At 35.7% G+C, this 16,028-nt stretch overlaps 3 protein-coding genes across 3 annotated transcripts; 2 read left to right on the top strand and 1 right to left on the bottom strand. All coding sequences in view use genetic code 12, as the record gives it.

Annotated features, from left to right (window-relative positions):
• Positions 1-491: 491 nt before the first annotated feature.
• On the bottom strand, positions 492-2,189 carry HSX11 (Hsx11p; the record flags this gene model as incomplete). The annotated part of the gene is made up of 1 exon (XM_049323058.1): positions 492-2,189. The coding sequence occupies one exon, from the start codon at positions 2,187-2,189 to the stop codon at positions 492-494; it is 1,698 nt and encodes a 565-aa protein (XP_049181060.1).
• A 3,039-nt stretch (positions 2,190-5,228) lies between these two features.
• Positions 5,229-7,130, top strand: CAT2 (carnitine O-acetyltransferase; the record flags this gene model as incomplete). Its single annotated transcript, XM_049323057.1, has 1 exon — positions 5,229-7,130. One exon carries the CDS (start codon positions 5,229-5,231, stop codon positions 7,128-7,130), a length of 1,902 nt encoding a protein of 633 aa, XP_049181059.1.
• Positions 7,131-12,126: 4,996 nt separating this feature from the next.
• Positions 12,127-15,840, top strand: RFX2 (Rfx2p; the record flags this gene model as incomplete). Its single annotated transcript, XM_049323054.1, has 1 exon — positions 12,127-15,840. One exon carries the CDS (start codon positions 12,127-12,129, stop codon positions 15,838-15,840), a length of 3,714 nt encoding a protein of 1,237 aa, XP_049181058.1.
• Between the last annotated feature and the right edge of the window lie 188 nt (positions 15,841-16,028).

The following is a 16,028-nucleotide window of genomic DNA, read 5'->3' as shown; positions in this document are numbered from 1 at the left end:
AGTTTCAGGGGGGCTCAATTCAATCTTCCTTCAAAGCTTTTAGTCTCAGTTTCAAATTAAGATCACGTGATTTGACTTTTAGGACACTCACCTCTTATATACACAGCTACCACCTATACCTCTTACATACACAGCTACCACCGATACCTCTTATATACATAGCTGCCACCGATACTGAACTCTTATATACATAGCTGCCACCGATACTGAACTCTTATATACATAGCTGCCACCGATACTGAACTCTTATATACATAGCTGCCACCGATACTGAACTCTTATATACATAGCTGCCACCGATACTGAACTCTTATATACATAGCTGCCACCGATACTGAACTCTTATATACATAGCTGCCACCGACACTATCTCGCTTTGCTCGATAGTGTCAGTGGTGCTCCACTATCTCGCTCTGCTCTATACTGTCAGCCTCCTTTTCTCTATTATCATCTATCTACTCGCATCTCCTTTTCTCTTCAAGTTATTCCTTCTATAATTCTTCCGCCGTCAAGTCCTTCTTAATCCTAAAAGGAGCACCTCTCCAATCTATCTCATGACCAAACATTGCAATAATCCATATAGGTAAGGCCAAAATCTCCCGAATACACCAAATACACAACCATACACAAAAGCCCTTAGTTGGGTAAACCATATGAATATTTTTCATCCACTGAGGTAAATATATAATATCATTCATTTGATGCTTAACGTGATGACGCAAAATATTATACTGAACAAAATCAGTAGCCATCCAAATTAGCATATGTACAAAAAACACCCGTAATGAAAACCAAGGATGTTGTTGTAAGAATAATGTGGAAATGGCGTATGTTCCATATATGCCACATACTATCGATTCTGTTGATGGCTCAATCAAAGTTGCCAATAATACCATATATTTCCGAACTCTCAACCACCGTACTCTTCTTTGGCTATAATCTTTTATGGAATAGTTATCCTTGGAAGAAAGCGGCTGGATCACGACATCGCCAGTAAGCCCAGTACGACCATTACAGTTCTCCCACAAGGCTATACCGATCATGTTATCCTCCCCGATATATCTTGCAAATAATTTTATTGCATTTCCAGCAATTGACTCCCTAGTATATTTATAAGCATCCTGTTTTACCTTGGCGTCACGAAAAAATTCCGAGTCCTTGTATGGAATAAGTTTGACTGACTGATCCAAATCTGTTCTTCGATAAATGTTGGATTTTCCGTTAACACACGGAGCAATTGCAAGATTATTTAATGAAACGTAAAACTTTGAATGCGATGTATGAAGAAACATTTCATCTAATTTAGCACCTATGTTTTTTATCCCCAGCTCCTTCTTCTTTTTATTGTTGATGGAGTTTTTTGATTTTGATTGTGAATATAACTTGGATACTTTTCTGTTTGTTAGCTGGGAAACTTGGGACGTATCCGAGAAATCCTCATCCGATGCAACTGGAGTAACTCTATTCTCAAAATCGTCATTCATTGCATTATTACTGCCGGTGGTGGAGCTTGGTTCATCAATGTATATGGCCAATGGAACGTGATGTACTAATTTCACCGGCCTACTATTACTCACTCTTCTGCCATTATTCAAATTTGAATTTAACGTAATAACTGAATTTCTCAATATATTAGAACTTGCCCAAACGTTGCTATCCATAATCCACAAGATATCAAATTTCGCTCTTTTAAAACCTTTAGCTAGATTATTGACTTTGGGGTTAGGACCATAGTGATCCAGACTTATTTTCAATTCTTCATTGTAATTTTCGCTTATCAATATCTCAGCATCTATCGTAGGGTACCTTTGGATTAGCTTATGTATAAGTGGTATACTTGGATCGTGGGGATTATCTACACAAAACAACAATTGAATTTTATCTCTTGGATAGTTTTGCAAAAATGATGATTCTAAACAAGAACTTAGCTCCGGATCTATTCCTTTGATAGGCCGGATTATCGTAACTCCTTCAAGTGTTGCCAACTCTTCATCCTCCTCCTCCTCCTCCTCGTTGTTGTTGTTGTTGTTGTTGTTGTTTTTGTCCTTATTCTTTTTCAATGGTAGGACTTTACGATTTTTAAATTTTATTAATATTTCAAAAAATCCACTGTAACCTACTAAGAGGATGACAATATACCAAATTAAGAAGAATATTGCCGAGATATATCGGATCCAAGGTAGAGCCATTATTGTCCATTTGAAGAAAAGGGAGACGAGAGGCTTCTTTTTACAAGTAGGGCTTGTCCAATAAAGTATATTCCAATGGTGATGATATTCATAGTAGAACAGACTCGGAAAAAAAAAAAAAAAAAAAAAAAAAAAAAAAAAAAAAATTTTGGGGGAAAAAAAAAANAAAAAAAAAAAAAAAAAAAAAAAAAAAAAAAAAAAAAAAAAAAAAATTAAAAAAATCTTCGGCGGTAAAACGAAGAAGAGAAAAAAGGGATAAATGATGAAAGGTATTATGAGATGGTGTCACTAGTCAATGTCTTAACAAATTACAAAGTGCTGCTCCACTATCGAGCAAAGCAAGATAGTGGAGCACCATTGACTACACATGGAAATTGAAACATTTTTGAACTTTCTCTATAGGGTTATAAAGTGGGGATAAGGTGAGGCCAATTAGTCAAGGTCTCAATCCTCGATTTGAAAACTTTGTTTTCAACTAATGGGATATCGCTTCATTAGTTGTAACTTGGATAGATTCACCTTTATAATAAACTTCATCTTTATAGTCAATTTCTCCTTTAAAACCAGCTTCTCCTTTATAGTCAATTTCTCCTTTAAAACCAGCTTCTTCTTTATGGTCAACTCTCCTATATGGTCAGCTTTTCCTTTATGGTCAGCCTATCCTTCATAATCGGGTTATCAAACAGTAATTTTTTCCCCTCTCGAGATTGTACTTTTTTCTTTAACATTAATACAAATTTTGCTATTCTTTTCCTTTGGGAACGGTAGTCAATTGTGCTCCACTATTGGGCAGAGCGAGATAGTGTCGAGAGTGTCACTACTCAATCGTGTTCCACTATCGGGCAGAGCGAGATAGTGTCGAAAGTGTCACTACTCAATTGTGCTCCACTATCTCGCTCTGCTCGATAGTGTCGATAGTGTCGAAAGTGTCAACTCAATTGTGCTCCACTATCTCGCTCTGCTCGATAGTGTCGATAGTGTCGATAGTGTCAACTCAATTGTGCTCCACTATCTCGCTCTGCTCGATAGTGTCGATAGTGTCGATAGTGTCGATAGGGTACTTGATATCTTATCTATAAAAATATCTTGGCCCCTTAGATCATTTGTCCTAAAAAGGCAAAGCAACACCGACCGATCACATTGCTACCAAACGTGTCTCGTATTTTTTTTCTGTGGCACGGTTGTATAGCACCTGGTAGCTTCACAATTAAAGTATTAGGATGATCTATGAGATAGTGGACCACACTGCGTTGTCACTAGTCCTTTACAATCAGCTAGTCCTTTACAATCAACTAGTCCTGTGCTGTCTGCTAGTCGTTTACAGTCAGCTAGTCCTGTACTGTCTGCTAGTCCTGTACTGTCAACTAGTCTCTTACTGTTAACTAGTCTTTTACTGTTTGCTAGTCCTTTACTGTCAGCTTTACTGTCCTTTGAGCTTTCCCTTTTTTATCACGTGACCTCATTCATGATTACAAAACATAATCAGCTAGTCCTTTAGTGAAATCAGCTAGTTCTTTATTAGTCCTTTACTATCAGCTACTCCTTTACTATCAGCTACTCCTATATATTCAGTATTTCCTTCATAGTCAGGGTTATCAAGCAGTAATTTTTTTCCTCGGTCAAAATCATCGAGATTGTTATTTTTCCTTCAACAACTCTTTCTATTCTTTTTCTATAAGATCAATTCAACTCTTGCTATTCTTTTCCTTTAGGAGCGGTAGTCAATTGTGCTCTACTATTGGGCAGAGCGAAATAGTAATACTTGGTAGCTTGTCACAACACTATTTCGCTTCGCTCGATATAATACTTAGTAGCTTGTCACAACACTATTTCGCTTCGCTCGATATAATACTTAGTAGCTTGTCACAACACTATTTCGCTTCGCTCGATATAATACTTAGTAGCTTGTCACAACACTATTTCGCTTCGCTCGATATAATACTTAGTAGCTTGTCACAACACTATTTCGCTTCGCTCGATATAATACTTAGTAGCTTGTCACAACACTATCTCGCTTCGCTCGATATAATACTTAGTAGCTTGTTACAACACTATCTCGCTTCGCTCGATAGTAATACTTAGTAGCTTGTTACAACACTATCTCGCTTCGCTCGATAGTGTTTGTCCTAAAAAGGAAAAGCAACACCGACTGATTGTAATGCTACCAAACGTGTTTTGTATTTTTTTTCTAGTACCGCGGTTGCATAGCACCAGGTAGTATCATAAATCTTAGATTATTAGGATGATCTATGAGATAGCATAGTATATTAGTATTAGTCAATGGTGGTCCACTATCGAGCAGAGCGAGCAAAATAGTGTCAATAGTGTCGCTCGATAGTGGAGCAATACTTAGTAGCTTGTTACAACACTATCTCGCTTTGCTCGATAGTAATACTTAGTAGCTTGTACAACACTATCTCGCTTCGCTCGATAGTAATACTTAGTAGCTTGTACAACACTATCTCGCTTCGCTCGATAGTAATACTTGGTAGCTTGTCACAACACTATCTCGCTTCGCTCGATATAATACTTAGTAGCTTGTCACAACACTATCTCGCTTCGCTCGATAGTGTCGATAGTGTCGATAGTGTTGCTCGTATTATTTTCTAGTGCCTCGGTTATAAAACACCTGGTAGCATCAAATATCCAAGTTTCGTATTACCCTAAATCCATACATCAATACTATTCTTTCTCTTCCCCACAAAAATCATAAGATGGTATTTATTTTTCACTATAACGGAGTTTTTTAAAAAGTGAAAAATTAATAAAGAAACGCCTTCTTATTCGTTTAATTGTTTCAATACTCGTGGGTGCATTAACCAAAAGGGGTGAGATTATATCGAAAGGAAAAAATAAAAAAGAGGCTTGATACGGGTTTGATATAAATAGAATAGTTTTTTTCCCTCTCAAGTTTATATCCTTTGTCCTTTAGTCCTTTGTTGAAAAAGTGGGAGAAGAAAAACTTTTTGGTATAGTGCCTCTTGGTCTTTTTCCTTTTTTTTTAATATATATTTAAGGGTTTCGTTTCTAGATAATCAGATGTTGAAGTCTAGTATTGCTAAACCACAGTTATTATTTAAGTCGTCAGCTTTTCAAATAGTCACAATGCCTGTATTACTTCATAAACCATTTTCTTCAAGTTCTGCTAAAGGTGAGACTTATAAGTTTCAATCACAATTACCCAAATTGCCGGTTCCAAATTTAGAAGAAACTGCTTCCAAATATATCAAGACGATTGAACCGTTTTTAAATGAACAACAATTGGCAGAATCAAAAGCCAAAGTTGAAACTTTTACCAAGCCAGGTGGGTTTGGAGAAGTTTTACAAAAGAGATTAAATGAATTTGCTAAAACTAAAGATAATTGGTTGGCTGAATTCTGGGATGATTATGCTTACATGTCATATAGAGATCCTATTGTTCCCTTTGTTTCTTATTTTTTCTCACACAAGGATTTGAAAAATACCATTGGTCATGATCAATTGTTAAAGGCTACTTTATTAGCTTACTATACTATTGAATTTGCTGAAAAGGTCCAGAACGAAACATTGCAGCCTGAAGTAATTAAGGGAAATCCATTTTGTATGAATGCTTTCAGATACATGTTCAACAACTCAAGAGTACCAGCTCCAGGCTCAGATATCACTCAACATTACAATCCTGATACAAATCGGTTTTTCATTGTTATTTATAAAAACAATTTCTACAAGGTTCCAACCCATAATGAACAAGGTGAAAAGTTGAGTAAGGGCCAAATTTATAGCTATTTGCAACAGGTGAAAAATGATCCAACACCAAAGGGTATTGGTTTAGGTGCATTAACTTCATTAAACAGAGATGAATGGTTATCAGCTTATCAAAATTTGTTAAAGTCGCCAATTAATCAAGCTTCATTAACAGATATTTTTGCCTCGACATTTGTAATTTGCTTAGATGAAAACACTCCAATTACTATTGAAGAAAAATCAAAGAATTGCTGGCATGGAAATGGTCAAAATAGATTTTTTGACAAACCTTTGGAATTTTTCGTTAGTGCAAATGGTAATTCTGGGTTCCTTGGTGAACATTCAAGAATGGATGCTACTCCAACAGTTCAATTAAATAATACTGTTTTGAAACAAATTGCAGAAACTGATCCTGAAGAATTGATTTCTGAAATTTCTAGTGTAGCTCCTAGAATTAAGGGAGGAGCAGAGATTTTGCAATTTGATTATAATCCTACAACAAGAGCTAATATTTCTTCAGCAATTGCCAAATTCAATGAGACTATTGCTTCTCATGACGAAGAAATATTTCAACATTACGGATATGGTAAAGGATTGATTAAGAAATTCAAAACTTCACCAGATGCTTATGTTCAAATGTTGATGCAATTGGCTTATTACAAACTCACTGGTAAAGTTAGACCAACTTATGAATCAGCAGCAACAAGAAAATTTTTGAAAGGAAGAACCGAAACTGGAAGAACTGTCTCAAATGAGTCTAAGAAGTTTGTTGAAACATGGACTGATCCAACTTCTACTATTGAAGAAAAAGTAGCTACATTCCAAGCAGCCACCAAGCAGCATGTGGCTTACTTATCAGAAGCAGCAGATGGAAAAGGGGTAGATCGTCATTTGTTTGGATTGAAGTCAATGTTGAAACCAGGAGAGCCTGTTCCTGAAATATTCCAAGATCCAATATTTACATATTCTCAGACATGGTATTTATCGTCATCGCAAGTACCATCAGAATTCTTCCAATCTTGGGGTTGGTCACAAGTGATTGATGATGGATTTGGATTAGCTTATTTGATCAACAATGATTGGATCCATGTTCATATTTCTTGTAAGAAAGGAAACGGATTGAAATCTGATCACTTGAAATGGTATTTAGTTGATAGTGCTAACCAAATGCAAGATGTTTTGGTTAAGGGATTATTGGGTGATAAAGCTAAGTTGTAGAGTTTTGAAAGAGATTAAATAGATGATGAAAAAAAAAAAAATGTGTTGATAAAATTGCACTTGACTTGTTTGAAAAGAGAGTATAGCTAGAGGTGTAGAGTCGGCAAGCCGTCTAGCAACAAAGTTTCTCTGAGGTTATATGGATACTCAATCTCTCAATGTTTTCAATTTTAAAGATGTTGAATAAAATTGAAGTCAAATTAAACAAAGTAGAATAAAAAAAAAAATTAATGGTTATCAGTTGGTTGAGGGGGAAAAGGGAGGGGGGATGATAGAGGTAGACCGTGGCTACGAAGAACAGGGGATGGGGCGATGAGCAATGGCGATGGACGATAGGCAACGCGTGACGGGAATCACCTCTCTCTTTCCCCCTTACATAGTATTACTAGTGTCACTAGTCAGTGGTCCACTATCTCGTTCCGCTCGATAGCGTATAGAGAGTTAATAATAGGTGAACCCTAATGCGCTACTTGATTATTTTGTTGGAAGATATGCGGGGCAGAAAGGTTGCAGGGTGTGACCGTATCTGTGTTTAAGTTGTATATATCAATCAGTAATGATTCTTAAAAAAAAAAAAATCAAATTTGAATCTCTTAGAAAGGCATTATTGGAAAATTGTTCCTCTTTTTTCTATTGTGACTCTTGTTTTTCCTTGGTCGATCCAAGGTTTGCAATATCCCGGTTCAAGTGTCGAGCTCCTTGAGACGTAGTTTCATGAGCATAGACATGAGATTTGGGGAATTACATGGGACTAAGCCGTACTCTAATTTGTTTATGTATATATATATATATATTGATCAATTGAATTTGAGCGAGATCAAGAGAATGTAATGTCACATTGATAATTTTATTATACGAGAATAATTGATCTTTGTAATGCAGACACTTTTGGTCATCGTTGTTAAATAGTCTATGAACAAAAAGAACAAATGATGGATGAAAACTTGATTTTGATGCCTGTTAAAAGAATCTAAGTTAAATAGGTATATTGATATCTTTAGATAGTAAATATCTTAAGTGCCACTAGTCACTATCGAGCAGAGCGAGATAGTGGAGCACAATTGAGTATCAATAGTGCTATAGAGATAGTCAGTGTTGCTCAATAGTGCTATAGAGATAGTCAGTGTTGCTCGTGACCTTCTGTTGTTACATACAAATTGGTACAATTCAGAGTAGAAATCGCATTTCTTAAGCAACATCAAGATGGTCCTTCTTGTTTATAGCTAAGAAAGAACAAAGAGATTTTTTTTAAAAAAAAACAGTCTTAGGCAGTTTTAAGGGTTAGAGGTATTTTTACCATGAACCATATATAATTCTATAAGCTTAAAGTTGTGGAATATAAGCTGTTATTTAGGGTATCTGGATATCGACATTACAACTAAAAGATCTTTGTATTATCCTGGTTGGTCGCTACCAAGCGTCATTTAATAATAATGCCACCACCAATAATAATAATAATAACAATGACAATAACAATAACAATAAAGGGTCCTCATCTTGTTTTGTACTTCTTCTATAGTAGAAAACTGATTGTGCTTGGATGAATAATAACCTGAAATCCTAGCCTCTTTTTTTTTACCCCCTATTGGTTTTGTTTCTTTGACTTGTTTGGATAGCAATTTGTGAGATTGTATAAGCTTTTAATAGCTTTGCTTTGTTTAAATACACATGTAAAAAAATTGACAATAGACTAGACAGATTTTTAACTTTGTCAAAATGAATTACCATCACTCAAAGTTTTCTGCAATGGAAGAAAGTCAAATCAAGCCTACATGTTTTGCTTTATGTAGTATTAGTTTATCTCAGCCTATCACAGTCTCTTTCTCTTTTTTATTCATCCAAAACCAATCACTACATGGAAATTCATCCAAAACTAATCACTACAAGAAAATTCATCCAAAACTAATCACTACAAGAAAATTCATCCAAAACTAATCACTACAAGAAAATTCATCCAAAACTAATCACTACAAGAAAATTCATCCAAAACTAATCACTACAAGAAAATTCATCCAAAACTAATCACTACAAGAAAATTCATCCAAAACTAATCACTACAAGGAAATTTCTACAACTCAGTCGAAAATGTAACTTTCCTTAATTTTCTCTCTTGATGTAGCTTGGATTGATCACTGAAANTTTTTTCCGGTTTTTTTTTTCAACGAATTTATATTTCTTTCCCTTTTTTTTTTTTTTTTTTTTTGGATCGGCTAATTGTTATCAATTGACAACGTTATTGTGTATATCATAATTGTATGCTGTGTAATAATTTTGTATGATTGTGTTTAAGAGGTAGAGAAAGAACAAAGCTGACCTTTGCATTAGAGGTCGAAAGAAAGGGGTATACTAGTCACACTTTATTTAGTGAATACTAACCAGTGGTATCAACCACCACTAGTAATGCAATTTGTAAATCAAACATGGCCAAAATTGAAAAAAAAACGAGAAAAAACGGCAAAAATAAAAACACTCTTGAAAATCATTTATAGAGAAAAAAAAATATACCAATATTTCAGGTATTTCAGGTACATTTGACTAAAAAGACAAGACAATAGGACCTTTTTTAAGGTGACTCCCTGTAAACAGCGTTAACATGAATATCAGTATGGACATCAAAAAGAAAACCATCAACTAAACTAAATTACACTAAATTATAATTAACATATACCAAGTGGTTGGGAACAAGTCTAACATCTAGGCACATCCCACACACTCATATAATTACCAATACAATATGTCTAAATTGAGAATGCTGATGAATCAACTTGTCTAAATTAAAGAATGCTGATGAGATTTTGTAATCAAAGTTACACCACATCAAAAATAGAGAAAAATGTCTGTCTGTACGAATTTCAGAGTAAACAAACAAGCAAACAAGGAAAAATGACTGACTGACCGATTGACGAGAATTGACTGACTGAATAATACTACTATATTTCTGGCTGACTGCTGCATTTCTGGACAGTGACTTTAAAATATACCACTTTAAACGTTTGAGCTTAATTTACATAAGACCCACTGTAAAAGGAAAGACAAAAAAAAAAAAAAGAAAAAAAGAAAGAAAAAAAAGAGAGGTAGAGATGAGCCAACTCTTATAATCATATTGATGTTGCCTTTCAGATTATCATCACAAGGGTTTGGTTGTATAATTAATATTACCCTACTTTTTATACTTTCTAATAGGCTTAAACTCTGCCTTATAATGTTGCAGCCCTGGGCATGATTTCTAATTAAGCAAATGTAGTTAAGATATCAACTTTGTGTCACTGTGATTTAAAATTAGGGTTAAATTACACAAAGTCAAAATTTTATCATAAAAATTGCACGAGGTAAAAAGTTGAGATGAAGAGCTAAAGCTTATGATACATCTCATAAAGATAGCAAAGGGCTCTTTAAAAAGAGAGAATGAGTTTTTATATATATAAGGCGAGATGGAGAACAAAGTACCGTACAGTACAATTATATCCCCCATCATTGACAAAACAAATCTAAGTCGTCTTCACAACTGCAATTTTTTTTTTTTTTTTTTTTTTTACTCCACATTTTCCCTTTGGGTTAGCGTCTGGTTTTCAGTTAACATCGACTTTCAACACCTTAGTATTCATTGTTCACTACTCAACAACAGGTACAACGACAGTGGTCATCGCCAAACGACGCGCGTTGATCCTTTTTTAATTTTTGACCTATTTTTTTTTTTTTTGGTTTGTTTGTTAATACCAGCTAAAAATTGTGAAAGTACCATAAGAGATTAAGCATTCTTGAAACTCTGTCACTATACTTGAAATAAAGTTGATTTATTTCTTATAAATACCAGGGTATAAAACACGGTATTCCTATAGGTTTTGGATTTTAGATTTTTGGAGATACTTTTACTTGGTTTTGTCTCAAACGCAACCACTAAATCGGTAATTGGTAATTGGTAATTGGTAATTAGTAATCGGAACGCAAATCGGAAATCGGAAATCGTATCTTTATCATTGTTACTAAAGACCTATAGATTAGACATTATCGAGCAACTAGAATCGACACTATCGGGCAGAGCGAGATAGTGGAGCAGCACTGACTACACTGGCCCCTAACAAAACTCTCTTCCTGCAACTGGCCCCTAACAAAATTTTCTCCTGCAACTGGCTCCTCACTTTAATTTGTTTAGCTAAAAGTATTATATTATATTCCCCCCCCCCCCTCCCCGAACCGTACGACATTCGCATCAACTTACATAAATCTACACTTGATCTGCCAAGACTAGAGGAAAAAGAAATAACGGGGCTCAATTTCAATTTAATTAAACGAGTTCAAATTCATTAATTATTTTTGGTTTTATAGGTTTCTTTTTTTTTTTTTTCCTTTTTCGCAGCCAAAGCATATATACTGCGAAAAAATAGAGGATCGGGTACAATCGATACCGCAAAAGGAGTTGGGATCTGAGTATTTGCAATCGGATTAGGGACTAATCTTACTAGAAGCTTGGTCTATCTACAACTTTGACAGGAAAACAATATTCAAACCAACCCTTGTGTATTCAAACCAACCCTTGTGTATTCAGACGGGTTATATCTCCTTTGAAGAATCAGGCGGGCTGTTTAATTGAAAATTTCTATTCAGTACCAATAAAGCCAATTGTCCTCCCTCCTGGTCCTGGTCAATATCCTGACTTTTCGTACCTGTTGACTTGCCCCTGAATGAGAAATAATCCAGCAACATCCAGCCCAAGAAAATTATCACAACCATTTCCAATATCTGAGCAGGATACTTATATTGTTAGATAAGAAATACCAGAAAACTGGGATATTGTTGATTTGAAAGTGTCCTTGAGCTGTTGGAGTGAATGTTACTTTCAAAAGTAGAAGGTACCAAACTGACAAACATCTTATAAGCACCCTTGGCTTTATTGGTTTCTAACTATTGAATCTCCCCCCAATATCGTGGTAGTTTGTTCTTTAGCTGGTATTAAACACATCGCCACTACAAAACACTTGCAAAGCAAAAAGAGACCATGTCTTCTTCGCCGCAAAAGGCTCATAAACGACAAAAGTCGTCAGTACTGAATACGGGCTTTTATTTCAGCAAACAGGAGTCATCACAAGTATCGCCGTTGACTGCGTCATCATCAAAAGGTGCACCACAGAATCAACGACAACTGCACCAACTGCACCAACTGCACCAACTGCACCAACTGCAACTGCAACAACCGATATTACCTCCATTTAGCCATGCGTCTAACCCTCCAATTGAAGATTCCGAGTCATATTCAAATTACAACTATCCTCTGACTGATCTCAGTGGGAATAGACCAAAGTCATCTACGTCGAGCAGGCTCCAGGTAGATTATCAGCATGAGACTCAACAAGGCCTTGCAACATCAAGTTTGAAACGGGTTGCTTCTGCAGCATTTGACCCCAGTTCAGACCAACCTCCTTCGACATCTGCTTCCTCCAGTAACATAGTAGGCACTAGTTATCATCAACCGTCTTTTTTCTACCTGGGAACATATTATCATGACCAAGTATATGGTAATCAAAATCACCAGCTACTGCTTCTGCTGCTGCTGCTGCATTTACACCACCCTCTTCCACCTTCAACTGACTATCAAACATCTCAATTTCATCAGCCACTACCTACTATGTTTGGAAATAATAGTAATAGTGGCAATTCTCATGTTTCATCATCATTTGCATTCGGTACCGCCGCGTCGCATATCCCGCCGCCGGGACTAGTACCGGCGGTACCAGCACCACCACTGACAGCACAACCTTCTTCATTTTCACTATTAGAAGGCGCTGGTGGAGCTGCCAACAGCACCTCAGGTGGTATTTCCTCATCGTCATCATCATCATTTGCACAACCATTTACATCTTTGCATTCGGGTCCAAATACAAAACAGTTTCCTGTTCCCGGCACTTTTTCAACATCATCGTCTTTGGTACCCTCAGTTACACCTCAGCCTTATGGAGGTGGCGCTGCTCCCTCAACAGTAGGACTTTCATCTGCATTTAGACAGCACCAAAAGAATAATTTGTCTATATCATCGCATCTTACTTTGTTTAATTTAAATAATAACCACAATACACCTGATCAGCTGGACACATCTTCTAGACGCTTAACAAAAGAAAGCAACGCCATACTTAATGATTTATTATTCAATTTAACTACTGTTGATGGATCTAACATAAACAATTATCTTCTTTCGGTTATATATAAAATCAATATGCCCTTTCCCTTGGACGACTTTTATAATTTATTATACAACAATGATAGACAAAGACCATATATTACCAATTTCAATTTTTATCAAAAACTTGATAAAACGCCTGTTTCGCCAAGTAGTACAGAGATTAGTGTTCATATTATCAACCTGTTGTTAAATACTTTTAAAAACCCAAATTCATTCAATGATTATTTCCCAAATCATACTGATAAGGAAAATAAATTGGGCAGTATCAATTATCATGAGTTGTTGAGGACGTTTCTTGCTATTAAAATACTTAGTGATATGATGATTCAATTACCGCTTACTTCAGATGAAGATCCTCAGAATTATACCATACCAAGATTATCAATTTACAAGACGTACTATATTATATGTCAGAAGTTGATTGCAAGCTATCCAAGTTCATCAAATACGACAAATGAACAACAAAAATTAATCTTGGGACAATCCAAGTTGGGCAAACTAATTAAGATGGTTTATCCAAACTTGTTGATCAAGAGGTTGGGAAGTCGTGGTGAATCAAAGTACAATTACTTGGGTGTGATTTGGAATGAAAATATTATTAATGACTCAATGAAACAGTTGTGTGAAAATCATGATATACAAGATTTGAGTGAAATCTTTAGTAGTGAACATGGAAATAGTAGACAAAAGATGTTCATGACATCATTAGGACCATCATCTGCTGACTCAACTGGTTTAGGTACCCCTAAGAAGACACATGGACACAAACGTAGCTTGTCTAAACTGAAATTTAAACTTGGACAAGTTAGTGAGCCATTTTCCGTGCAGGCAGAAGAAGGTGGAACCGAAGCGACTGCAACTACTGCAATAACTTCTGCAACTACCACTACTGGAACAGGAAAAACCGCAAACACCATTAGCACCACAACAACAAAAACAGCAAGAAGTTCAAATTCGATTTCTTCTCCAAGATTATCATTTGTCAAACCGTTTTTGATGTATCCTAATGATAGTAATTTCACAGTGTTGAATCAAAATAAGAACAATTGGTTTCAGATTTTACTTGATGATGTTTATTCTCGTAATCCACAAATTGACCGTACTTTAGTTTGTGAGATTCTTTTGAAGAATTCAAATTTGAGTAATAATCATAGTTTGTTGAAGAACCTTGTTGTATCAGTTATTAGGCCAATGCTGGAGGATCAGATATTGCGAGAGTCAAAGAATATTGATCTTTCATTGTATCTTGTTGTCATATTGGAAGTATTGCCATATCTCCTTTTGATTAAAGCATCAGCGGATATAAACCTTTTAAAAAACTTGCGATTGAACTTGTTACATTTGATTAACAATTTGAATCAGGAATTGAAGGTTATTGATTCAGATAAGTTCCCACTTGGCAATTCCACCATTTTTCTTATTCTGTTGAAGAAACTAATCAATTTAAATGACCTATTGATCACCTTCATCAAGCTCATCAACAAGAAGAAATCTAAAACTATGATGTTTAACGATATTGAAAACTTTCTCACGATTAACTCACAAACTATTAAATTGGACGACGACGATACAGATGGCAATAACCATAACTTTTTCTTCAATTTGAATACAACTTCAATGGGTGAGCTTAGCTTCAATTTTAAGAATGATATTTTGTCAAATGATTTGATTTATGCATTAATTGGGTATAATTATGATCCTACTATAAATAATGAGTTAAAGTCGTCTATTTCAATGAATTTTATAACCGAGGAGATAAACGTTGTTGATGAGTTTTTTAAAAACGATTTGCTGAAGTTCCTAAGCTCTAATTATTATGAAGATGACGAGGAGAAGGGGGAAGAAGAGTCAGAAGAATTAGAGGAATCAAAGGAGACTAAAGAACGGCAACACAAACATCAACGTCAACGTCATTCCAACATTTTGCATGAAGAAAACATTGAAACTCAAGTTGATCTAACAAATTTATCGCCACATAGTTCCCATCACCAACACTCCAGTCTTGCTTCTGGTACAACCAAGTCCACAATGACCGATGATCATTCAGAGACAGTTTTAACTACTAAAGAAATGGCCAAATTAAACTCTTTGATTGGATTAATTGACCAGAAACTACTATCAAGCCATTTCAAATCAAAGTACCCGATATTGATCTACAACAACTATATCGCTTACATTTTGAATGACATTCTAAAGTACATTTTTCTTAAACAGCAACAGACTCAATTACAGCAACAGCAACAACAACAACAGCAACAGCAGCAACAGCAGCAACAGCAACAGCAACAACAACAACAACAGCAACAGCAACAGCAACAACAACAGCAACAGCAGCAGCAGCAGAGACTGGATGATAACAATATCCATCTAGGCACAAGCGGTACCGAAGCGCAACTGAAGTTTCATCTGAACCCACAAGCACTGACTAGTGAGAATAGCTTTGGAAATTGGTGGGTGTTTAACTCTTTTATCCAGGAGTATATGAGTTTAATGGGTGAAATTGTTGGATTGCAAGACTGCATTATGAAAGGGTAGACGATCAATATCGACACTATCGACACTATCGAGCGGAGCGAGATAGTGGAGCAGCATTGACTATACTGACTACACTGACTACACTGACTACACTGACTATACTGACTACACTGACTACACTGACTACACTGACTACACTGACTACACTGACTACACTGACACTATCTGCCACTGACACTATCGAGCAG

Source organism: Candida oxycetoniae (assembly GCF_023343755.2).
Source record: "Candida oxycetoniae strain CBS 10844 chromosome Unknown scaffold65, whole genome shotgun sequence".
NCBI lineage: Eukaryota > Fungi > Ascomycota > Pichiomycetes > Serinales > Debaryomycetaceae > Lodderomyces > Lodderomyces oxycetoniae.
The sequence above is the reverse complement of the archived record's forward strand: the minus strand, read 5'-3'. Positions and strand labels throughout refer to the sequence as shown.